This window comes from Elaeis guineensis, chromosome 2 (genome assembly GCF_000442705.2).
Source record: "Elaeis guineensis isolate ETL-2024a chromosome 2, EG11, whole genome shotgun sequence".
In the NCBI taxonomy this organism is placed as follows: Eukaryota; Viridiplantae; Streptophyta; class Magnoliopsida; order Arecales; family Arecaceae; genus Elaeis; species Elaeis guineensis.
Window position 1 is genome coordinate 77,640,139 of NC_025994.2, and position 26,301 is coordinate 77,666,439.

Here is a 26,301-nt window from a genome sequence, read left to right on the forward strand (position 1 = left end):
CTCCGAAGTTTTAAAGCTAAGTTTGCATTCCGAATAAGGGTACACAGAATTACTGATAATACAACCTCAGATTGTCGGCATTTCAAGTTCGGAGAATTGCGCTTCCTTCTAGAGTCTCCAGTCGGTAAGCTCCCGGCACATAGGTGTCCGCTATCTTATAGGGTCCTTCCCAGTTCGGAGCCAATTTTTCTTGGTCTAGAGGCTTCGAAACTTCTGTCTTTCTTAAGACTAGGTCCCCAGGCCTGAAAAGCTTCGGCTTAACCTTAGCATTGTAATATCGGGCTACTCTCTGTCGATAGGAAGCCATGCGGAGTTGAGCCTCGCACTGGAGTTCGGATAGGATGTCCAAGTCGGCTCTCCGACACTCGGAGTTGCTCGCTCTTGGTACTGCTCGACTCTAGTCGACGGTAGCCCGATCTTGAGCGGGATCATCGCCTCCATCCCATAAGCCAAACTGAAAGGAGATTCCCCGATCGGGACACGGGGTGTCATTCGATACGCCCATAGGACGGAATTCAATTCTTCGACCCAGAGGCCTTTGGCTTCATTCAGTCAGGTCTTTAGTCCATGCAGAATAGTCCGTTGGTCACCTCGACTTCGCCATTGGACTGTGGATGCCCAACTGAGGTCAGTCGGTGCGTGATATGAAATCTCGCACAGAACTCCCGAAAGTCCGGTTGTCGAATTATCATCCATTGTCGGTAATAATGGTGTGCGGTAGCCCGAACCTGAAGATGATAGACTTCTGGATGAAGTCTTCCATCTTCCGCTCAGTGATCTGTGCCAGAGGTTCAGCTTCTACCCACTTAGTGAAGTAGTCGATTGCGACGACTATGAACTTTCTTTGGCCAGATGCCGGAGGGAAAGGATCGAGTATGTCGATCCCCCACTGGCGAAGGGCCACGGGGCGACAATGGGAGTGATTTGGCTGGCTGGTCGGTGTTGTAAGTTGGCATACCTCTGGCACGGCTCACACCTCTGAACCAACTCGACCGCATCCTTCCTCATGGTAGGCCAGTAGTAATCCTGCCGTAGGACTTTGTAGGCCAAGGATTTGCCCCCCAAGTGATTTTCGCAGATCCTTCATGCACTTCTCGGAGCGCGTAGTCCGCGTCGGTCGACCCCAGGCACCTGAGCAAGGGAAGGAGAACGACCTTTTGTAGAGTCGGCCATCCATTATCACGTATTGGGAGGTCGCCCATCGGAGTCGTTTGGCTTCCGTGGGGTCTTCAGGGTTGGTTCCGTCGGTCAAATATCATATGACCGGATCCATCCAACTTGGTTCGGTCGTCAGTTGCAGCACCTCTTCGGCCTTGTCGATGCTCGGCTGCTCGAGGCTCTTCACCAGTGTCCGACCCAAGGCGTCGTAGGCTGATGTCGCAAGCCTGGAGAGTGCATCGGCCCGAGCATTCTCCGACCTGGGAATGTGGGAGATCTCGAAATGCTTGAAGTGTGTCACGAGATCTTTCACCTTCTGGAGATATTTTGCCATGATCGGGTCTCGTGCCTCAAAGTCACCTTTAACTTGCCCCATGATCAGCTGGGAGTCGGAGAAGACTCTGAGGCTGTCGATTCCAAGCTCCTTCACTACTCTCAAGCCAGCGAGGAGCGCTTCATACTCGGCTTGATTATTGAAGGCTTTAAAGTCGAACCAGAGGCGTACTCGATAACCACTCCCTCCGAGTTGGTGAGCAGGAACCCGGCCCCGCTCCCTCGAGCGTTGGAAGCTCCGTCGATGTGCAACACCCAGGATGACCCGGGGTCAGGTTCGGAGATTGCAACTTCTCCGAAACTCCCCCTTCCGATCCTCGGTCGGTCGTCGGGCACTCCGTAATAAAGTCGGCCAAGACCTGAGCTTTCAAGGCTGGTCGTGGTCGATACTGGATGTCGAACTCACTTAGCTTCATTGCCCATTTCGTCAGTCATCTTGATGTGTCGGGGCGGCACAAGATCGCCCTCAGAGGCTGGTCGGTGAGGACCACAATAGCGTGCGCTTGGAAATACGGACGGAGTCGTTGTGCAGACACGATCAAGGTGAATATCATTTTCTCCATCTTTGAGTATCGGGCTTCAGCTTCGTGGAGTACTTTGCTGGTGTAATATATGGGTTGGTGAATTCGGCTCTCGTTCTCCCGGACGAGTACCGAGCTAACCGCCTCTGGGGAGGTTGCCAAGTAGAGGTACAGTGTTTTCCCGACTTCCGGCTTCACAAGCAACGACAGGGAGGCCAGGTACCATTTCAGATCCTCGAAGACTTGCCGGCACTCGTCCGGTCAAGAGAAGTCCTTCGTCTGTCTCAGGGTCTTGAAGAACGGGAGGCATCTCTCTGCCGATCGAGAGATGAATCGGCTGAGTGCGATGATCCTTCCATTAAGCTGCTGGACCTCCTTCTTGGTATCTGGGTGCCGCATGTCGATGATAGCCTTTATCTTCTTAGGGTTAGCCTCAATTTCTCGTTGGAAATGAGGAACCCGAGAAACTTTTTCGAAGTCACCCCGAAGGCACACTTAGTCGGATTTAACTTCATCCGATGTCGTCGAAGAGTGCGAAAAGTTTCTTCGAAGTTTTGGATGTGGTCTGAGGTCTGCGCACTCTTTACCAGCATGTCGTCCACATACACTTTCATGTTGCATCCGATTTGATCTTTGAAGACCTTATTGACAAGTCGCTGGGAGGTGGCCCCGGCATTTTTCAGCCCGAAGGGCATTATCCTGTAGCAGTAAAGGCCCTTGGCGGTCACAAAGGCTGTGTGTTTCTCATCTTCGGGCACCATCCGGATCTGATTGTATCCGACGAAGGCATCCATGAAGCTGAGCAATCGATGTCCGGACGTCGCATCTACCAGCTGGTTGATTTTTGGAAGTGAAAAGCTGTCCTTCGGGCAGGCACGATTTAGGTCGGTATAGTCAATGCAGATCCTCCACCTCCCGTTGGTTTTTTTCACCATGACAACATTGGCAAGCCAATCGGGGTACGTGGTTTCTCTGATGAAGTCTGTCTCGAGCAGCTTGTCTACTTCCTCGTCGATGGCTTTTTGTCTTTCAGGAGCGAAAGACCGCTTCTTCTGCCTCACCGGTCTCATTCCAAGGTTGATGTTGAGTCGGTGAGTCACCGTCTCCGGGGAGATGCCGGACATATTCGCTGCCGACCAAGTAAATACGTCAGCATTGACCTTCAGCAGCTCCACTAACTGCCGTTGCTCAGGGTCGGATAATTGGGATCCGACCTAGACCACTCGATCGGGATCTTCTGCTATCGGGACGGAAACCAGCTGTTCGGTCGATTCGCCCCGTTCCTCCTCTCCCCACTGGTCCAGTCTGTCGCCGTCAAGGAGTCCTTCGCTTTGTTACTTCGAGCAGAGATTTGGCAACATTGCCGAGCGAGCTGTTGGTCCCCGCGCATCTCTCCGACTTCATTTTTGGTCGGAACCGAACCAACAGGTGGTAGGTCGAAACTATGGCTTTGAGGGCATTTAGCCCGGGTCTTCCAAGTATGGCGTTGTAGGCCGAAGGTATTTGGACGACCGCAAAAGTTAAGTGGACGGTGCTTTATCGTGGTTCGATTTCGGCTGTCACGGGATGAGTAACTTCTCCTTCCACCGTGACGGCTTCCCCGACGAAACCCACCAGGGACGTGGAGACTCTTTCGAGCCAATCAGCCGACAGTCGCATCCGGGAGAAGGTCGAGTAAAACAAAATATTAGTCGAACTTCCATTATCAACAAAAATCCTTCTTACATCATAATTTGCTATTGTTGCCGAGACAACAACAGCATCGTCGTGGGGAGTTTGGATTCTCCGAACATCTTCGTCTGCAAAAGTAATTACATCGTCTTGGCATGACTTCTTCGCCGACTCTCCTTCAGCAGTCGTCCCGTGGTCCAGTCGTTTGGAGATCATGTTAATGATCTCGATCGTGGGCTGATTGTTCGTCGCCTCCTCAGTCGGTTGGGGTCGTCGGTCAGGGACGGGTCGAGTCGGTGGTTTCCTTCGAAATTTTCTGAGATACCCTCGACGTATGAGGGCCTCGATTTCATCCTTGAGTTGGATGCACTGCTCGGTATTGTGGCTGTGACCCCGATGAAATCGATAGTACTTTCACCGGTCGAGGCCCTTTGCCTTCAAAGGCGGAGGCCATCGCAGATATTCTTCCCCTTCGATCTCCATCAAAATCTGCGCACGAGGAGCAGAGAGAGGAGTATAGGAATCATACTTGGGACACATCGGCCTTGGACTCCGCCGTCGAGGCGATCTCGGGGTCCGCCGCTCGGGTGAGACATGTTTGTCGGTTCGGGGCCGGCTAGGCTCGACAGGGGCCCGATCTTTCCTTCGCTTCTCCTTCGGGCCCTTGGCTTCGATCAGGCACCGATCGGAAGCTCCTTCGTCTGCGCGCATGTATTTGTACACGCGCTCCAGCAGTTCGCGTATGTCCGAGGGAGGTCTTATATAAGGAGTATGTAAATCGGGACCCCCTTAGCCCCCTCTTCATGGCTGAGATAGTCATGTCCTCGTTGAGGTCCCGAACCTCAAGCGTGACCGTGTTAAATCGCGTCACGAAGTGTCGGAGCGTCTCATTTTCTCCCTGCTTGAGGAAAAAAAGATGTCGGAGGTTCGTGGGGGCTTCCGACTGGTGCTGAAATGGGCCACGAAAGCATGTTCGAGCTGTCCGAAGGAGTGGATGCTTCCCGACCGAAGGTCGGAGTACCAGGCCCTGGCGGCCTTGCGAAGTGTGGCGGGGAAGCCGATGCAGAGAAGGGCATCGGTCGCCCCTTGGATTGTCATGAGAGCCTTGTAGCTCTCCAAATGGTCAACTGGGTCAGTGGAGCTGTCGTAGGGCCCCACCTGAGGCATCTTGAATCGACTAGGGATCGGCTCGTCGAGGATGAGTCGGGAGAGAGGTTGGGCGGTCTGGAAGTCGACGTCATTCGAAGACTTCTGCCCGTCCACCTGCAGCTGGGCAAGCCGACGGTCGATTTCTTCGAACCTACGTTCGTAGTCGTCGGCCCGTCGATGCTGGGAGACCCCAGGAGTGGAGTCTCCTGACGAATCTGAGAGGGAGGCGGACGGTGTTCGCGGCCGCTTCTCCTTCCTCGCTCGTTCCAACTGGGAAGGAGACGGTCGTCGAGACCGATGGGTATCATGTTGTGGCCGCTTCTCCTCCTCTCGGAGGGAGTGCTGCGACAGCTGCTCCTGAGGAGGAGACGGCGACCAATGCGGGCGTCGGCGGCTGCTCCTGGAGGGCATCGGGTGTGCCACCGGTTGTCCCACCGGCGAGTACGGCAACCAGATTGGTTGTTGTTGAAAGCTCTTGACCGCATCCGTCAGCACAGTCATCTGCCGCACGATCACCGCGATCTGCGCCTCCGTGGTTACCGTAGGATGCGGAGAGCTAGGTTCCGCCATGGAGGCTGGAGGAGAGGCCTCTTCCCGGTGGGAAGAGTATCTCGCCGATCCGGTGGCTCTCGATCGCTGAGCCCTGGTTCTTGTCATTTCGAAAGGATGTTTCGAGTTCTGTGGAGGTCGTGATGCCCCCTACCTGGCGCGCCAAACCTGTTGTAGCCAATCCCCTCATCGCCTGGTCGCCGGGAACGAGCGTCTGCAAAAAAATCCGTACTGATCGGTGGTGACTCCGACGGAGATCCTCCGACGATCAAGTCAGAGAGGAGACTAGGTAACAGTAGAAAAGAATCAAAGAGCTCAACGAGAGAGAGAGAAAACTAGGACTTCGAAAGAACCTCTTACAGCACTGTTGCCTTCCCGTTTTATAGTAGAGCGCGGCATGGCGCCGTCATTAATGGCGCAGACAATGAGAGGAGTTATCAAATCACCGGAGGCTGTCAGAGTCACCGCGGACTGTCAAGTCACCATAGGCTTGTCACATTGCTGGAGTTAATCTATGTCCTTGGCAGGACAATGTCCCAGGGCGGCTATGCTGCATGCCTTTATCAGGATGGCGGTCCTCAGTAGTCGTATGGCGTTTGAGGAAGCCGACCGACTATACGTCGGCATTTGGTTGTGGGATGTCGGGTGAAACCCAGGGACCCTCCGACGGTCAGTCAGAGCATTGCAGGAGTCGGATATCGGGCTCCGCAGTTCGGCCAGTCGGGAACGGAGAGGGTCTGCCCGACCGCCATATATTTGGTCGGACGGTGTCGGCAGTCGTCGGTCGGTGCGGTCGGTAGAGTCAGACACCGATCAGGCGGGCCCGACGGTAAGTCGGCGGGAGAGGGATCGATCGGTATATCCCAACATACATAATTCTATAAGTATGGAAGATCTTCTAGAGCCGTTTAAAGTTTGCATTTCCTTATAATCACTTTGTTAGCAGAGAGAGAGAGAGAACTAGTTGAACATAAACAATGTGTATAAACAAAAAGAGAGAAGATCACAGATACAATTTGTGTTATCTTTGCAGTAGCCAGATCCGTTTGATCGATTCACGACAAATAGTTTGCATAGAACCTTTTTATACGGTAACTGTCACATAAAGTCTACTTTCTAAATACAAAAATCATGACATACCATTAGTTTCCAGCATGTGTACGTGATGCATGTGAGAGGGATATGGACCTTTAACAATACAAGGAAAGGATAGACCTCGTAGACTGGACTCAGATTCTCTCACTGTATACTACTATACAGACAGATGCATAGCTAAGCGACCAAACACATGAGCAATCAAAAATGGTGAACAATAGCCGCATAGCAGGCACCGTGGACGTAAAGAAAATGTGTCAGTCTCTGCAATCTTTGGCAATATCTATATAACTCCAAGAATCGAGACTTCTGTTGTAAATTGTGTTTCAGTATTGTAGAAGGCTGCTATTTGTTTCAAACGTTCATGGGTCTTATTTTGTGTTTTGACAGTGATGAATGGTGTTGGAGGGTTCTTTTGTTCCCTCTCCACTGTGTTGCTATGTTGTATAAATTTTTACTTCTCTTTCAAGCAATGCTTCCTTATCTTACCAAAAAAAAAAAAAAAAAAACTATGCCGTATCATCATGACACACCATAAATATGTAGATATATATTTTTTAAAATTATATAAATATTTTTTCAATTTATATTTATATCTCCAATATTTTGATTTTTTTAATTATATCTCCAAAATTATGAATTGATTGCAATACGACCCAAATATCCACGCTCTACTGCCAACAAATACGAGTGTAAATGGCTAGTGTATCCTTTGATTTTTCCTAGAATATAGCTCCTCTTCTGTTCTGATTGAAAAGGATATGGATGAAATTTTATATCCAAATTTCTTTTACGTGACAATCACTTGCTCATAGATTTTTATGAAGGGTGATTGGATCACATTATAATCAAAATCTAAATTTTAATATTTACTAAAAAATCAATTTTTTTGATATAAATATAAGTCAAAAAGAGCTAAAGGATGTTCCTTAAGGTGCTGTTTAATGAGGGATGATATTTCACATCACCATATGAGTTAGATGATGTGATCATCTTACTTGGTATTACAAAATTTCATCTAGTGATGAAGGATCTAGTGATAAATTCGGTGATAACATCACTGCACAATGAAGTGATGCTATCACCATACATATCTCAGATGATAGCACATCACCAGATACTGATGATGTACTGAAATTATTTTGAAATAAAAAATATCTCTAATCAGTAAATTAGAAAGAAAATAAAAATCTTCTTCATCTTTTTCTATAGATATCTATCTACTAGATATATTTTTTATTTTTATTGATAGATTTAGTTAAATGATATGAATATTTTTTATTTATTTATTAGATATTTATTTTATTTCTACTTAGATGATTAATTGGCATGGATGGATCATGCTAATTTTTTTTTTTCAATTTATTTTGATAGACTAAATCATTCCTAATAAATAGTGATCCAAATTGATTAAATCTAATTAAATTTGATTATATATAATATTATCACTATTTAATGATATATCAAAAATAATAAAATTTTATTTTTAATAATAAATTAAATATAATAATTATATAATATCTCAATATTTATATTATTTCAGTGATCATATCACTACAATAACTATACCCTCGGTGATTTATCAAACAACATCTAATTTTTTTTTTTTTAAACCCCGAAAACAGTCTCCGAAAGGAGCTACCGATGGGATTATTATTGCCCTTCAACAGATCTACCCCGTGCGTCAGCCCGAGACCCGCAGCCCCTGGCCGGCTGGCCGATCCGGCTTGGGCGTGCCGTTCGACAACGCCCAAAAGTCGAGGGGGGAAATCAAAAGTTGCGTCACAGACGTTTATATAATTTCTCAATATATTACCCTAAACGCTGTGAACCCTTCCCCCCTCTTCCCTTTCCAGCAATTCCTCTTTTCCATCCTCTCTTCGTTCTCTCCTCCTCTCTCTGCCTCCCGTCTTCCTCCCTCTCTCTCGATCGCCCCAGAAAAATCCCAACAGCGGAGGAAAAACGAACTTTTCCTTGGCTTCTAATATCGAGATACTCTCGCGAGCCCCATCGCCTGGAGTTCGGATTCGTGCGCGAACTCGGGCGTTCTGAGCACGGAGACGCCGCTCTAGGGGTTTTGTGCCCTTATTTTCTCTCTCTTTTTAGTTTTTTCTTCTTTTGATTGGTAGTCGTTTGCGTGTTTCTGGACTGCTTTACTCGAATCCCCGCGGCATTGGGGATATCTTGGTTGTTGCGGCGTTGGGGTCTCCGTGGTTCGTGGAACCGAGGGCTCGGATCGGGTGAGATCGATTGGATTGGAGGGCTTGGAGAAGGAAGACGGTGTCTTGATCCTTGGTCCCTTCGTCACGGTTTCTTTTTCATTGTTCCCTTGCTGCGCTTTATGTTCCCAGCTCTATCTTGGGGCAATCTGTCGAATTTTAAGAATACATGTTCTTTTAGTGAGTTTGGTTGCTAGGGTTTTGGTTCCTGCAACCCGCACAAGAAAAAGATTTCAGTCCTGGTTTATAGCATTTGGGAGATTAATTGCCCTTGTAAATTTTAGTACATGTGGGCTTATTGAGAAGAAGAAGGCATTAAAAAAAAAAAATCTTTATAGGCTAAGGCTGGTTTTTGGTGCTTGAGGAAAAAGTAGCAATCCTCTTCTTGTTGTTGTTGTTAAAAAAATTGAGATAGGAGGGGTTCTTTTTCCTTGGAAAAAAGAGAGGGAAACTGTTTGAGGTTGCACTCATTAAAGAAGGAAAAGGAGGCATTGTTTGAGACAGAATAGGTTAGTTACTTTGCAGTAGCCTTGCATGGGAGATCATGGAGGACGGCCGCAGACAAGTGGCCTGTTGCCTAATGGTCTTTTACCCAATGAAGTGGCCAGTGTGACCCGAGTTCTTGATGTGGAGAGGTGGTTGAAAGCCGAGGAAAGAACAGCGGAGCTTATTGCTTGCATTCAGCCCAACAGACCATCTGAGGAGCGAAGGAACGCTGTTGCCAATTACGTACAGAGGCTTATAACAAAGTGTTTCTCCTGTCAGGTGGGTCTTCAAACCTTTTCATCAGAGACGACAGTTCTTCAAACCTTAAGATTTTCACTTATTTCTGGTATTTTGAAAGCAATAGCTAGGTGTTGCCAATTTTCCTCTCTTAACCTCATAATTTGTCTGAAGTTAGGCTTTGTCTTGTATATTGAAATGTCTTTTTAGCTTTCTACTATTTATCGCAGATGTCCAAATCATATGCTGGAACTATTATCTTTTGCTCTTAAGTCATCAAATCATGAGTAACCATTTCTATTGACTGTTCTGTCCAGGCTTTTTAGCCATGTTGATTTTACTTGCCAAAAATATCCTAAGTTGTTAAGTTGGATGCATCCACTTTATCATAAAAATATCTGATTTTTTGCTAGGTTTTGTTTTCTGTGAGAAGGTTTTGTTTTCAATCGCAATTAAAGGTATTGAATTAAAATGATTTGGTTTCAAATGAGGTTAGGATATTTAAAAGTTGATTTTTGGATCCTAGAAAGACTGGATTACCAAAATGATTAAGAAACACACTGATCAGAAAGGGGCACAAACACATTCTTCTATTTATAAATGACATAATGCCTATTAATGATGGTAAGAAATAGTGATGTCATGTTGGATTAATCTAACGAAGTATGTGAGAATAGAGTTCTGAATTATTTGAATCAAAACTAAGTGCTTGGAGTACAATTTTTGTGGGTATATGGGATGAGTTGAGAATGTAATTAGAACTGGGAGGATAGGAGATCTTCAAACAAATTGCTTTGTTACCCTTCTCCTTTTATTTGATTTAAGGGAGCAACCAAGTTCAGGTGCCCATAACACTACATGTTGGCTTGGCGTAGGTATGGTTGAAGCCATGTTGTTCTAGTGCTTGGTGGATGATATGCACTAGCATGCATGGGCATGCACTTGCACAACCAGCTTTTCAATCCTTGGGTAGGCAAAAGTAATATATTCATGGAATCTATTGACTTTGCATCTATGTTGTAGATGATGGAAATGTTAGTGATCACATTTTTTATAACAACAGAGGTGGTTATTGAGGTGGTGTTGTACCTTTCAATGTTGTTTGTTGTGTGAGGCATACTTGCCTCTAGATGGTTAGGACTAACTTTTTTATGGACTAGAATATTCTCTAGTAAGGAAATTCTATGAGACTAATGAATATGAGAAAATTGATGTGGTACATTAGGAAGGTAGAAAAGCACCAAGCATGGAGGGCCTTGATGTGAAGTGGATTTTGAATACAAGTTTAGTGATTGAAACAATAGGATGAGTTTAGAAAATAGTTAGATGGAAAGTGATTTGAAATGATTTTAGGATTTCTTATTTTGTGGTAGCTTTGGATGGGTATCGATGACAAACTGTTTCTATGAACATGTAATGAAATAGTGAAGTAGTACTTTTGTTTTTTAATATATGGGCAGTGTTGTGGGTTCAAGTTTTAGGACAGCCACTTTGTGCAAAGAATTGCCAAAGATTAGGTCGGTCCCTATTCCGTCCCTTCCAAGATCCTGGATTGCTAGGATCGTAACTGGATAGTGGCCTCCCTTTTTTGGCTTTTGCTTTTTGTTAGTTAATAATAAATAAATGATTGACTCATATTTGCTAATTTCTCTTGGTGTGATTAAACTTACATTTTTCTTTCTCGTGAAGCATGGCTAACCTAATAGCTCAGTTCAAAATGGATTTGACTTAGTGAACCAAAAATTAGGCATTAGAATCATTTTTATGTTTATTTGTAGTTAGCATTTCGATGGGCTAGAGTGTAGTATTTACTAAAATTTTATGCCTTGTTAGGAGTATTGGGTTGGTTGGGCTTTTTTAGAGATGTGTTACAATGGCAATCTTGATTGGTCACAAATCTCGCTTGGTTCAGCTCTATTTCGATAAGGAATGTAATCTGCATAGTTGGAAACAAATAGGGCAGCTAAAGGATTTTCATTTTAGCTTGGAAATAAATCAGCAATAAATCAGTGGATCAATAAATAAAGTAAGAATAGCTAATCAGTGGATCAACAAATAAAGCAAGAATGGCTGAAATTATAAACCTGCCCTAGCTGTTATTTTTCTTTTTGTTTTTCTTATCAATCTAACTAGCGTAGAAGGCTATAAATAAGTCTGGCCGGCCACCCTTAAAGGGCATGATTGCTATTTTTGTTTGGTTCCTTTAATTTTCAACATTAATTTTATTGTCTTCGGAGGCCTTCTCATCCTAAAATTTGACTCTTGTTGGGGGAGTATAAATCCTAACAATTTGGTATCAGAGTCCTACAACGATATACTCTTCTTGCTGATTTTTTCTTCGATGTTCATAGTGACTTCTCCGACATCCGAACCTATGATGAAGAAGAATGATGCCGAATTTGAAGGTACTTAAGCTCCATTGATCGAACAATCTTTGCAAAAGACATTATTCTCCATCGATGTCTTGGCATGGTGGTTGGAGAAAATTGAAGATAATCAAAGATTCTTCAAACTCCACTTTTCGATGCTTGATAGTGTCAGATAAACAATGCCTTCGGCTCTGATGTGGCATACTTCAACCGGATCCCTCACCAACACGTAAAATGTTACAGACAAAAGTAGGGTTGCACGGGTAGATGCTTTTCCTCCGTCTCTGATTTTTATTAGAGAAGGAGATGTGGTGTCCCCACAAGTCAGCGGCTCCTTTACGGGTAGGGGAGGTGCTTTAGTGCAGTCCCACATAACCAGTGCGCCTTACGACCAAGGAAGTGTTGGGACATGGTAAGAAACCCCTTGTTGCTGATTTTAGGGATTTTCTTTCAATAAACCAGCAGTCCAAAGGTTTGTATAATCAGCCCATCTTCATCTACGCACTGCCCTCGCAAGACCCATACATTGGTGAGAAGTAGATGATGAATACTTGGAGGACTATGGGCCGACCACCTTTACCATCGAAGCCGGCTAGTCTACTACAGCAAAGGGTTGGTTTCGCACTTCCACGGCTTCCAACTTTTACTCAAATAGAGATATCAGCAGCCTACCATGAGGTTCTATCTCGATAAGATAATGATGGCCGAAATCCTTATGATCGTGGTCATGGACAGCGAGGGGTTGCAAGGAACAATGTGGGATTCGAGCGGACTCCATTTGGCCAACCCTAGATCTCACATGAGTATCGCTTCCCTCAACAAGCAGTGCAACCTCGATCTTCAAAAGATCGATTTTCCGAAGTTCGATGGTAAGACAAACCTATAAATTTGGTTTTTTGCTGTTGAAAATTATTTCAGGTGCACAAACACACTGGAAGATTGCGAGATGGTAATCGCATCGTTTTATTTGAAGGCTGCACAATGGTACAAATAGTACGTTACATGAATGGAGCAGCCGGCATGGGAGGATTTCAAGCAAGCAATCGTGACGCGATTTTCGGGTCAGATTGCATAACGAATTACATGATGGCACTTCACCAACTCGGATAGAGGGGGTCTGTTGCTAGCTATCAAGCTGAATTTGAACGGATCTTCGATATACTGTCTAACCTCTTCGAATATGCTTTGATTGGCTCTTTTATTGGTGGCTTGAAGGAGTCTTTACAGGTGGTGTTGGCCCACGAGCCTATATAGTTTTGGAGACGTATAGAGAAGCAAAAGTGGCGGAGAAAAAGTTGGCTTTGACTATCCCATCATATAAAGCTCATTCACAACCCTAATTTTAGCCGACAAGCAACTACAACAACCAACCAGCAAGCACACTTGCTGGTTGACCACCTCCAAGGCCCTTCCATGGTGGGTCGGCTACTAGTGGAGCCAATAAGGCTCCGACCAACGCCATGCGAAGCTTTACTATCTCTCAAGTTGGGGAAAGAAGGAAGAAGGGGCTCTGCTTTCACTGCGATGAAAAGTGGAGGTTGGAGCACAAATGCAAAACTCAACTGTACTTGGTGATGGCTGACAATGAGCAATGTGATGCCTAGAAAGCCTATGATGAACAATCACAAGAAGAAAATGAGGAGGCATTGTCTAAAGATTTCAAAGAGCCCATGATTTCCCTCCATGCCTTACCTGGGGTCGCAAAGAAACTCCAAGCGATGCGGTTTTCAGCAAACATAAGAAAGATAGCGGTTTCAGTGTTGGTCAGCACTAGATCCACTCATTGCTTTATTAACACCAGCATCGCAAAGAAGTTGAAGTTAAAGATAGAGCCAGTCTTTTGCTTCGAAGTGATAGTCAGCAACAGCCAAAAAATAAAGTGTGCCAAAAAGTGCGCCAAAGTGCCCCTTAACATACAAGGTGGGTATTTTGAATCAATTTATATGCAATAACCTTAAAGGGAATAAATGTGGTGCTTGGCTTGTCTTGGCTTCACAATGTAGTGAAGGATGTCCATTGGAGCTTCACAAAGATGATAATGACCTTTGAAAAGGACAGCCGACAAATCACAATTAAAGTGGAAGAGCCTGCCGAGGCAGAGCCAGTCACACTTCGACAATTCATGAAGCTCGCAACGACTTCTCCAGCTTTCATGTTATTATCCACCGAATCTTTTGAGGCCTCCACAACACCAGAATTGTGGCTGACAGCGGTATAGCTGGTCACCAAAGGATTGTTCTAGCAGCCCAGGAGGAAGGTTCAGCCAGCCATGAAGTGTCAGATTGAGGGGCAGACCAGCAGCAAACTTCTGAAGAAAACATGAACCTAATGCAGCCGCCGAAACTAACCAAAAATCAATTGCTGACAGCTGATCTGCTGCAGTCATCTTCAGCATTAAATGTGGTCCAAAACCAGCATGCTGCCGGCGTGAAAACAACCCAAGTAGTTGCTGACCTGATGCAGCATGATGTCAGCCGCAATACCAGCATGAAACCAGATCAAAGAGGGCCACAACAGCAGCTGCTCAAAGCTGAAAGCAATGCTATGGCAGCCCTACATCAGCCCCAACAACAACCACTTGTAGAATCCACCAATAACATATTTGTTTTGACGCTTGCAACAGCTAGTATCAGAGCACTTGAAGACTTTAAACCACCTATCATGCCTTCCTACATTAGAGGGTTGCGGGAGATGAGATGGTAGATGCTGAGTTAATTGAAAGAGATGGGCACTTGAAGACTTTAAAGCAATAGCTGCTGCCCAAAATTGCATGAAGCAATGTTATAATCGGTGGCACAAGGAGAGGGAGTTCTTTGTTGGTGACCATGTTCTTCTCCGACTGTCGAGATACCGACAAGCGTCTACCAGGAGTTCTTTTTACTCAAGCTGTCCTCTACTTTCTATGGTCCCTTCAAGGAGATAGAAAAGATCGGAATTGTGGCTTATAGATTGAAGCTTTCTCCTGGAGCTCGTATTCATGATGTTTTTCATGTTTCCAAATTGAAGCTCTTTTGATGAGAACCTCCTACCACTTTTACTTTGCCTCCTGAATTGGTTGAAGATCGACAACATATTTCAATGGAAGTGTTGGATCACTGTCATCGCCGTGTCGATGGTTGTCCCTGAACAGAGTTTCTTGTTTGTTGGAGCAATGGCACAAGAGAAAAAGCAACTTGGGAGGACCATGATGGTCTTGCCCTTCGCTTTCCCGATATTGCACCTTGGGGACAAGGTGTCTTGAAGGAGTGGGGAGTTGTTGCAATGGCAACCTTGACCGGTTACAAATCTAGCTTGATTCAACCCTATTTTGATAAAGAATGCAATCTGTATGGTTGGAAACAAATAGGGCAGCTAAAGGCTTGGAAACAAATCAGCAATAAATCAACATAGCAGCAAATCAAGCAATAATGGCTAATCAGTGGATCAACAAATAAAGTAAGAATGGCTAATCAACGGATCAACAAATAAAGTAAGAATGGCTGAAATTATAAACCAACCCTAGCTGTTATTTTTCTCTTGATTTTTTTATTAATCTAGCTAGTGTAGAAGGCTATAAATAAGCCTGACATGCCACCCTTAAGGGGCATGGATTGCTATTTTTCTTTGGTTTCATTAATTTCTAGCATTAATATTATTGTCTTCAGAGGCCTTCTCATCCTCAAATTTGAGAGACTCTCATTAGGGAAGTATAAATCCTAACGAGATGATATTGTGCTGGCACTGCATAAGGCTTGGCCTAGCCTAGTCTCATCCCCATACTTAGTGGTAATAGTATAGATGGTTACACTTTTAATACCTATACTTTAGAGGTTTACTTATGCGACTTCCATTAGATGAATTATGATTTCAGCAATCCATCAGGCTATTGTCATAGTCTCTCATGATATAACCAGTTATACATTATGTGATTTCCCCATTGCCATCTTAGCATGTTTTTGGATCTTATTGCACACAATCACCTTTTTTTTTTTTATTGTTTTGTTGATTCCTAACATGTCTGGGCTTGTGCCTTGGCCACTTCTTATTTATCCTCCTCATACTTAATGTATCTTATATGCTTGCCTGGAATTATACATGAGAGCTTAATGCATTCTGTTACGTGTGATGGGTTATTTTTAAGTTGTCATTATCACTTACCGAGGTGCCATCTAGATCTTGCTTTTCAATTTTTCACATTTGTAGTAAGTTCTTTTTCTACCTCATTTTTTTTAATAAGTTGGTAAATGTAGCTTTTTGGAGAGTAGAGTAGAAATAGAAGGAATGAATTTTGCAAATGCCATGATATTCTTGTCCCAAAGCCATATGGTTTCTGTTTATTGGTTTCTGTAACTAATCTTATTGGTGCAAATATGTGAAATTTCATCGGTCATGTTATTTTTCTTTCTTTTGTGATAATTTGTTGGAATAGGTAACTCGTTTTTAAAATACTGTCACGTGACTCAGTGTCTTCTACCATGATGCTTGTTAGGTTTTCACATTTGGGTCTGTACCTCTGAAGACATACTTACCTGATGGAGATATTGACTTGACGGCATTTAGTAAGGATGAGAGTTTGAAGGATACATGGGCCAACGGAGTCCGTGAAGTGCTAGAGAATGAAGAGAAGAATGAGAATGCTGAATTTCATGTAAAAGAAGTTCAGTATATTCAGGCAGAAGTATGTCCTTCTAACTTCATGCATATTTATTTTTTGTGTCTTTTGGTTGATTCGCTTGAAGTATGCTCAAGTACACACTTTATTGTTGAATATATTTTTCAAATCTTGAAAATTTCTCTTTAGGCAGTGTAGTTTGTGTTTGTGGTTCGTTGTCCCAAACATAGTATGTCTTTCGCTGAATTTATTGGATAAAGTGAATTATGTTAACCATGCCAAAAGAATGGCAAATATATGATTGGCAAACATGTGGTTCATATTCTCCAGTACATACACTTGCACAGCATGTATGTCGTAACAGAATGAGAATTTGTCAATTATTTATTAGGTTTGTCATGTAATGATTCATTATAGATGCAGTCCCTTTTTTTTTGATGAGAGAGCTTAATTAATATTTCAATTCTTATTGGAAAACCAAGGAACGAGATGTGTTAATGACAATAATTTTTATTTTTGACCAATATTTGGGCTGGCTGGTCAATCTGAAAAGATATAGTCGTTGGTAATTTAAACAAGTATGGAGAAGTTATGTAATTATTCTGATTATATGGATATTTCCTCGAAGTCCTTAGAGAATTTAGCTTCTTAGGGCCTGACAAAGAAGTGCAAGGTTTAAATGCTATTTTAGGAATATTCTTGATGCAGTGGAGGTTCAGGGTATTCAAAAGCTACATATGTATGTGGTAGAAGTCAATTAGGTTTTGTCTTATGCAAATCATTTATATAAAACTATTTTTTGGTAAATTTAATCAAAATAGGTTCTGGTTTTGTCTTATGCAAATCAAAGTTTTATTTGTTCAACTGTAAGGCTTTATTATGTTAAAACACTACGTAGTGAGTACATGGTATTGAATGCTGTTTGGTGGTCGGTATTGTTGTGGATTTTGGATGTATAATATGGTGAACGTCTGCTCAAAGTCTCAAAAAAACAATGTGGAGTTACAGTAGGAGTGACAATTATGTAAACAAAACACTCTTATGAGCCAATAAACCCAGCCGTAACCCATTTGCTCATTACAGGGTTCAAAATTTTTCAAAAAATGAGGGAAAGGAGCATCAAAGGGATAATGATTTGTTTCCATACTGTAGATGGCCTGCAACACACAGGAATAGCCAAACAGGGTTGATCAGCCAAAACCCCAAATTGATCATCTGCAAGATTTTGATCTAAAGAGGAAAACAAGAAGAAAGTGATCATATAAATTTGTATTCCAAACAGCAACAGAGACAGATGTTCAAAAACAAGGACATTGAATATTGTTCACTGTCAAGCAGAGCTTGGAGGGTTTGCATAAGAGTTGTTTTTGAAGTATAGCCAATTCATCTTGTTTAAGGTTTGCTGTGTTAGTCGGTACCTACCATATCGGGCATACCATACTATATTGGTACCAAACTAGTACGCAGTCTTATACTGTACTGATACTTGATATGCTTCACTGTCTCGTACCATACCGTATGCTGACATTGTAATAGAATGGAATGGGTTTGGGGTCTGGTGCCAAAATAACAAACCTTTCATGATAGTTTGTTAGGATGGAAAAGAGTTTTAATGCAAGAGCAGGGATTATGCTTCTGGATTTTGGTCAGAACTAAGGTAGGCTGCTAAAGTTTATCCATTGTGAATGACTGAAGGGAGAAAGAGAAGAACTTTCTGATTTGGAAATTCTTGATCTTGTGGTAAAGGAAGTCATCTTCCTTAAAGGCCAGAGCTGATCTTCCAGGGTTTCTGGGGTTTGGCAGACGAGTGAAAGTGAAATCCTCGAGTCTGATTTATGAGTTTCTTGGGGTGGGGGGGATGAGAGGAAGAAAGATGCTAATGTAGGTATGAGAGGAAGAAAGATACTAATGCCGATAAGGGGTAACCATGCAGGATTGCACTTTTTTTACTTGGGGATTGTGGGTCATGGATCAGCAAAATCTGTTTTATGAGATCACAATTGCAGTAAAACAAGGGTTCTGATTTTTCCATAAAACCCATATTTTTTGATTTTTAAGGAAGACTGTAGGATGATAATGTACTCTAGCTATCTCATCTAAACAACAGTTATGTAAAAGTCACTTCATATTATGATTTACATAGACCTGTTTAGTGAAACTGTATAACCAAACACACACAAATAGTTAATTTTTCATTACCTGAAGAACAGTGCTTTGTACATCTTTGGGTCTCTTGAACTTGAGTTTTCTAGATAACAAGGATATCGTTTCTCCATACATTTTTTCCTTTATTTCTTGTTTCTTTTTTGTTTTTTCTTAAACCTGTCTTTTAAATTTAAGTTTTGTTGCTGACTTTCCACTAATTTTGATATAAAAGCATATATATGTACCGGTGCGAAGGTCATACCTCTCTGATGCATAACCAGTATAGTATACACTAAATTTACTTGTCATGGTACAACTGATGCTGCACGGTTCTGGTGGGAAGGTCATACCACTCCGATTAGAGCGGATCATAATCTGGGCTTGGGCATAGTTGTGGTGCCAAGCCCGACTATAAATGAATATAGTTTAGGCTAGGGCCTGCCCAATGATCAGCACTGGTGTTGAGATGTCAAAATAGCTGTACCAATACATACTAACTATAATGGTCTGTACCAGCCCGTACTGGTTGATACTGATGGTTTTTCCATTTATATTAGTTTGGTATGTACTGTTGATATTGATATTGTACCATTCTGATGGAAAAAGGGTCTGGGATTCGATGCTAGTATTTAAAACCTTGTATGTATTTATGTACATGTATGTTTATGCACTTGAAGCATTATGGGATGCTGGTATTAGTAATGAAGGTCAATATGAATATATGTTAGCAATAGCTTAAGATACAAAGTGAAATTGCTTATGGGAAGTTCTCGTAGGTGCTAAAAATAATTTCATCAATTTTAAATCAATGATCCGTAATTTTTGTAGTTATTTAGCTGTTAGATGAATTTATCACAAAAGGAGGTTATCAGAATGATGATTAAAATTTCAGGTAGGTTGGCAGTAGGAGGGATGACGGATGCATCAAAGACTTGGGAACGATGGAAAGTTCGGAGAGATAAGTTGGTAAGAGATGTGGAGATGATTTTATGTACGATCTTTGTAAGGATCTCCTAAGATTGAGCTAATGTTATTTGCAAGAAATAAATGCATGCTAATGAGTCAACCAAGCTTGTGAATGAGGCTTGAAAGGTGGACCATTGACAAGGTGGACTGGCAAACTATATGATTGAAGGTGAAAACTCTAGAGGCCACATGACAACTTTTTAATTAGGCTGGAGATGGGAGGATGGTGTCACCAACTTTGGAAAGAAGTACCAATACCAAGTGGATGGAATGCCCTTTTTAGGTGAAAAAGCAAAAAAAAAAAAAAGGATTAGGTGCACAACAAGGATGGAAAAAGTAAGCGGACATTTTTGGTGTCCATGCACGAATGAGCTTGAAGCATATATTACTTTTATTCGTCATATAGTTTAATATGTCATCATGCATTTTATTGTGAAATACCTATTAATACCTGTTTTTATCTCTTTCATGGTGCAAGGGAAAAGAATTTGATGCTCAAGTTAATTTTGCTAACTAGTTTGAAGGTCATCTGTGGATATGATTGGTTGTTAGGGCTAAGATGAACTATCTATTTGTCGCATTTTTTTTTTTTACTTAATTATGTTATGAATGATCTTGAAAAGAAGGCATATTACATTCATCTACGTTTTTGGTTGTGGATGAATGCTTTCATTTTTGAGATTTTGTGTAAATCCTTGCATTTAGTAAGCATCATCAGTGTTGTGTCTAGTCTAATATTTATCTTTAAATGTTAATATATAATATTTATTGCAAGGTTTAAGATACCAGTCTGAGGCCCGTACCAGTACTTCATTGGAATGGTATAGTGCCAGGATGGTACTCTCTTGAATCGTTGGACAATCCCTCGTTCGGGTACCTTATCAGGACGTTATTATTATTATTTTTTTGTTTTCCATTTTTAATTTTTTTTATCTTAAATGAAGTTTTAGTGAACAGTGTGATATTTTGATGCAACTTTGCCTTCAATTTTTGGCCAAATTAGTGGTTGAGAAAAGAGGAGTGGTAACTTACTAGATGTGTGGGATTTCTAGCATCGAGGAAATTGGATCATAGTGAAGGGAGGCTGGATTTTTGCTTCCCCTCCTTTCTCTTTCTCTTTTTCTGCCTGCACATTCCACCTCCATGATCAAAGGAATGAGAGCAGAGAGCATGTCCCCCAAGCTCTATAGAACTCTTTCTCTTTTCTCTGAGAACTAGCTAAAGTAGTCAGGTTGCACCTTGGTATCACCTGGCTCTGACAGGTTTGAACCAGGACGGGCAGGACATCCTGTCACACAAAGGGACCAATGTCAAGCACCAGTCGTGGGTGTTGGTTCTTGGTCAAAATGTAGTTGGTGTTTAAAAATATGGTGCATGAGGTTGCCATGCAGCTGCATATGTGTGTGCATTTTCCTGACTGCCTTGCACTACCTATATGCAGTTATCATATGTTATCATACCGCATATGTGCCAAGAAGACAATCAACTAGACACTATGCAGCCATATGTGTGCTCGGTTAGCATTGTACGGCTGCATGTATGACCCGCTTAGCATTATGGAGCCAAATGTATTCTGCTCTTTTGTTGGCATGTGTGGATCAAACATATTTAATTGATGATCATGTTGATTGTGGGTTTGAGTTATGTCATAACAATCGCTATTAGTATTGTTGGTGCAAAAATCCGCTTGCGCCGGAGAAGCTGGAGTCGCGGTCGCCGTCGGGACTTGCAAAAGAAGTCTAAACCGGAGGTGGGTTGCTCCGGCAAGACCCTCCGACGCTCAAGTCAGTTTTCTGCCTCAACAAGAATGGAGTGTTCGAACGGAAATTTTAGCAGAGTTTTTAGGTAAAAACGAGAGCTCAGAGAATAATGTATATGGGGTCCTCTTTCTATAGGCGGAGGGAGCAACAGACTGATAGTGATGTTTGTAACCGTCTGGCAGTGGGCTGCCCATGGTCAGGAGGAGTTTATCATGAAGAGTAATGGGGTGGAGTCGTGGCTGTCATCATGGCTCGCCACGTGGAATCAATTGCGGAGAGTGGAGCGGCGTCCGTTGTCGTGATTCGCCAGGGAGTGGTGGAACCGCACAGGATCCGCCGCAGGGAGTGGAGCAGAATCGTGGCCGTTAGTACGTCCTGCCAAGGAGTAATGGAGCTGCGTAGGGTCCGCCGCAGGGAGTGGAGCAGAATCGTGGCCATTATTGTGGCCTGCCAGGGAGTAATGGAGCTGCGTAGGGTCCGCCGCAGGGAGCGGAGCAGAACCGTGGCCATTATGTGGCCTGTCAGGGGGTCCAGACTTGTCGGCCGAAGTTCGGTTGGAGTCGGTAGCTGGAGTCGGAAGCGAAGTCCGACACCTGTAGGAGCTCGGACGAGGTCTTCCTGCAGTCGAAATAGAAGACGGAGTCCGGCTCACGTAGGAGTCCGAACGAAGTCTGCCTGCAGTCGGAGTAGAAGATGGAGTCCGGATCCCGTAGGAGTCTGGACGAAGCCTGCCTGCAGCAGGAGTCGGAGACGAGATCTGGCTCCCGTAGTTCGGTCGAAGTCCACCTGCAATCAAGGTCAGGGACGAAGTTCGGCTCCCATAGGAGTTCGGACGGAGTTTACCTGTAAGTGAAGTCGCGGACGAAGTCCGGCTCCCGTAGGAATCCGGACGAAGTCTTCCCGTAGCCGGAGCTGGGGACGGAGTCCGGCTCCCATAGGAGTCCGGTCGAAGTCCACCTGCAATCAAGGTCAGGGACGAAGTCCGGCTCCCGTAGGAGTTCGGACGGAGTTTACCTGTAAGTGAAGTCGCGGGCGGAGCTCGGCTCCCGTAGGAGTCTGGGTGAAGCCTTCCAGCAATTGAGGTTGGGGACGAAGTCCGGCTCTTGTAGGAATCCGGACGGAGTCTTCCCGTAGCCGGAGCTGGGGACGGAGCCCGGCTCCCATAGGAGTCCGGTCGAAGTCCACCTGTAATCAAGGTCAGGGACGAAGTCTGGCTCCCGTAGGAGTCCGGACGGAGTTTACCTGTAAGTGAAGTCGCGGGCGGAGCTCGGCTCCCGTAGGAGTCCGGGTGAAGCCTTCCAACAGTTGAGGTTGGGGACGAAGTCCGGCTCCCGTAGAAATCCGGACGGAGTCTTCCCGTAGCCGGAGCTGGGGACGGAGCCCGGCTCCCATAGGAGTCCGGTCGAAGTCCACCTGCAATGAAGGTCAGGGACGAAGTCCGGCTCCCGTAGGAGTCCGGACGGAGTTTACCTGTAAGTGAAGTCGCCGGCGGAGCTCGGCTCCCGTAGGAGTCTGGGTGAAGCCTTCCAGCAGTTGAGGTTGGGGACGAAGTCCGGCTCCCGTAAGAATCCGGACGGAGTCTTTCCGTAGCCGGAGCTGGGGATGGAGCCCGGCTCCCATAGGAGTCCGGTCGAAGTCCACCTGCAATCAAGGTCAGGGATGAAGTCCGGCTCCCGTAGGAGTCCGGACGGAGTTTACCTGTAAGTGAAGTCGCGGGCGGAGCTCGGCTCCCGTAGGAGTCCGGGTGAAGCCTTCCAAAAGTTGAGGTTGGGGACGAAGTCCGGCTCCCGTAGGAATCCGGACGGAGTCTTCCCGTAGCCGGAGCTGGGGACGGAGCCCGGCTCCCATAGGAGTCCGGAGGTCGCGAAGAATCCGGTCGGCGCTGGCGGGGCCCTGCTCGTCGACAAAACTTGGGAGTATGGCGGAGGCTCGGCCGTCTGGGAGGTTTGAAGAGACGTTGCCGGAGGTCGAAAGTCAGTTGGATCCCCGGAGGGTCACTCCCATCACGAACTTCGGCTGGGGGGTATTTTATACCCAACACCAGTCTCCCTACTTCCGAGTTCGAATTTCGAATGAAGTACAGAAAGATTATCGCAGCCGAAGTTCTTCCCTCGACGTCCGCGCGCGATCGTCCTCAGATATGTTGGCATTTAATGCGTGCATGCTGGAGCCTTTTTCCGATTAGGGCGACCCGAAGAGTCTTTTCGGAACTCTCACCGGGACGTGATCCCAAGCGTCGTGCCATGAAAGTCTGTGAACGGTCAACCCCAGGTCGCGGTGAGTGGGACACGCGGGACACGTGGTGGGCACTGGTTGGCCTAGGGACACCTGCCACCATAACTGCGCCAGGCTCCGTTGCCTATTTAAGCCCCCACCTTTCCTCCAGGGGCTTCACGACATCCTTCTTTCGCCTGAGAGCTTAGCCACTCAGCCACTCCATCGGTGCCCCTTCCGACTCCGAGCGCCTTTCGCGTCGGTCTTTGCCATCTCCGTCGGCTTTCCGCCGCTTCCGGTCCCCCGAGTCTCTCCAAGGGGTTCCTCCGCTGGGGCCTCGCCCCGGAGGTCAATCTCAAGATGATGTCACAGACTAAGAAGAGTGCAATGAGGAGAGCAGCGGTCTGCGAGTTCTCCGATTGTCAAGCCGCTGCTGAGGGTTCCCGCCGCTTTAACTGGGGCTCAAGGGAGGATTCCTTCAACAACATGGGTTTAATAACGGGGACAATCGGTGAAGACGTTCCGCCTGAAAACTTCGGAGTAGCCGAACGGGGGCGACACCGGTCAAGGGGGCAGAGCCTTCGTCACAAGCCGGGGCGGGATCCTTGATGCCGTCGGGGCCGAGGGACCAGAAGTGGTCGGCGCCGACGGCGGGGCAGCAGAACTTGTTGCGGGGACGGTGGAAGTAGCGCATGCCGACCTTACCGGAACACCCAGGACGGTGGTTGTCATGGAGCACATGGCGGTGGCGCATGTCTTCGGCACCACCGCTACCTCCGGGGTAATTCCGGTTCTTCCTGAAACAGGTCGTCGTCGTCGCCGCCGTTGCTCTTGCTGCCCCCTGGAATCTATCCCATCCTTTTCCCCCTAGGGTTGGAATTTCGGAGGTGGAGCGGAACGAGGCGGGGGGCGAGAGCCGAGAGGCTTGTCACACGTGCTGGAAAATACTGCTGGGAAGGATAGAATCGGGAAGAGAAGTCTACAGCTCGAAGTAGCCTCCGGTGTATCCCTTTCGAGTCTTGTAATAATGTTTTCTTTTTCTGGCCCTCCGGGTCTTGTAACGTACATCGAGAAATGAGAAGGAGATTTTGTTACTTCGTTTGCGCTTTGCGTCGAATTGTTGTCTGCCGAACTTCCTTTCTTTACCATCGTTGTTGTTGTATTCCCTTCTCTTTACTTCTCTTCTTCTTTCTCTTTTTTTTTTTTTTTTTTTTTTTGACGTCGTCCATAGGTTGCCTGTAGTGGTCACGTCGGCTCGCCTTTCAGTTGTCCTTCTCCTTCAACTAATGGCTCTGTAATGTATATTAGATGAATAACATGAGAAGGGAAATTTCTGCTACCTCTTATACTCACGTGTTGAATTGTCGCTTACCGAGCTTCTTTTCGGCCTTCGCGTCGTTCGGAGGTACCCGATTGCCATCGTATCGACCCGTCCTTTTCGTCCATGGTCGCAGATTTGTCCGGGGCGGCTCGGATTTGGTGCCCCCCATCAGGGCTCGGGCTCGGAGGTCTGATCTTTCGTCATCCCGAGGAAGTCTCATCTCGGGCTCGTGCTGAGAGCTAGGGTCCTTGATAAGAACCTCAATCCTTGCTGAGACGGGGTTCTCTGCATCTTCGATGCTGTTTGTTTTCCATTCGTCACTAACGTGGTCCATCGCCTTTCTTCTTAGCCCCTCTTCCCTTTTTCTTTTTTGTTTGGAATTTTTCCTCCGCTCTTGGTGGGGCTACGGGAGTTCGGCTCTCGTAAGCGAAGTCGGGGCGAAGTCTGGCTCCCGTGGGAGTCCGGACGGAGTTTACCTGCGATTGAAGTTAGAGGCGAAATCTGGCTTCCGGACGGAACTTACCAGCGGTCGAAGTTGGGGATGAAGTTTCGGCTCCCATAAGAGTCCGGAAGGAGTTTTCTTTTGATCAAAGCCGAGGGCGAAGTCCGACTCCCGCAGGAGTCCGAGCGAAGTTTGTCCGCAGTTGAAGTTGGAGGCGGAGTTCGGCCCCCGTGGGAGTCCGGACGGAGTTTACCGGCGGCCGAAGTCGGGGATGAAGTCCGGCTCCAGTAGGAGTCCGGACGGAGTCTTATTGCGAAGGGGCCGCTGGGGAAGGTCCCCCTTTTTCTCTTCTGGTCTTGAACGACCAGACTTTAATTGATGTCGGGACGAGGTTCTTTCCCTATTTCTGTCGTAACAGGTTTCAGCTCTGATTAGGACGAGGTCCTCTTGTCTCTAACGCGGCCGTAGACGTACATATGGGCGTTGCTGGGCCCTTCCCCCCTTCCGGTCTAAAGAGAACCGGGCCTTCGACTCTGCTTGAGTTAGGGCGAGGTTCTCCTCCTGTCCCTAACAGGGCTGTGGGGGCACATATGGGCGTTGCAGGACCTCTCCCCCCATCCGGTCTAAAAAGAATCGGGCCTTCGACTTTGCTCAAGTTAGGGCGAGGTTCTCCTCCTGTCCCTAACAGGGCTGTGGGGGTGCATATGGGCGTTGCAGGGCCTCTCCTCCCATCCAGTCTAAAGAGAACGGACCTTCGACTTTGCTCAAGTTAGGACGAGGTTCTCCTCCTGTCCCTAACAGGGCTGTGGGGGCATATGGGCGTTGCAGGGCCTCTCCCCCCATCCGGTCTAAAGAGAACCGAGCCTTCGACTTTGCTCAAGTTAGGGCGAGGTTCTCCTCCTATCCCTAACAGGGCTGTGAGGGCGCATATGGGCGTTGTAGGGCCTCTCCCCCATCCGGTCTAAAGAGAACCGGGCCTTCGACTTTGCTCAAGTTAGGGCGAGGTTCTCCTCCTGTCCCTAACAGGGCTGTGGGGGCGCATATGGGCGTTGCAGGGCCTCTCTCCCCATCCGGT

General features: G+C 45.7%; 1 protein-coding gene across 2 annotated transcripts in view; it reads left to right on the plus strand.

Moving 5' to 3' along the window:
- Positions 1-8,162: 8,162 nt before the first annotated feature.
- Positions 8,163-26,301, plus strand: part of LOC105057942 (uncharacterized) — a 37,353-nt gene continuing 19,214 nt past the window's right edge. Inside the window, exons 1-2 of one of the 2 annotated variants that reach the window (XM_019854732.3) lie at positions 8,163-9,460; positions 16,256-16,444. In XM_019854732.3, coding sequence (XP_019710291.2) covers positions 9,230-9,460; positions 16,256-16,444 — 420 coding nt within the window. In that variant the 5' untranslated portion in view covers positions 8,163-9,229. The remainder of the gene's footprint in view (positions 9,461-16,255; positions 16,445-26,301) is intronic. The other variant, XM_010940669.4, reaches the window with a different exon arrangement.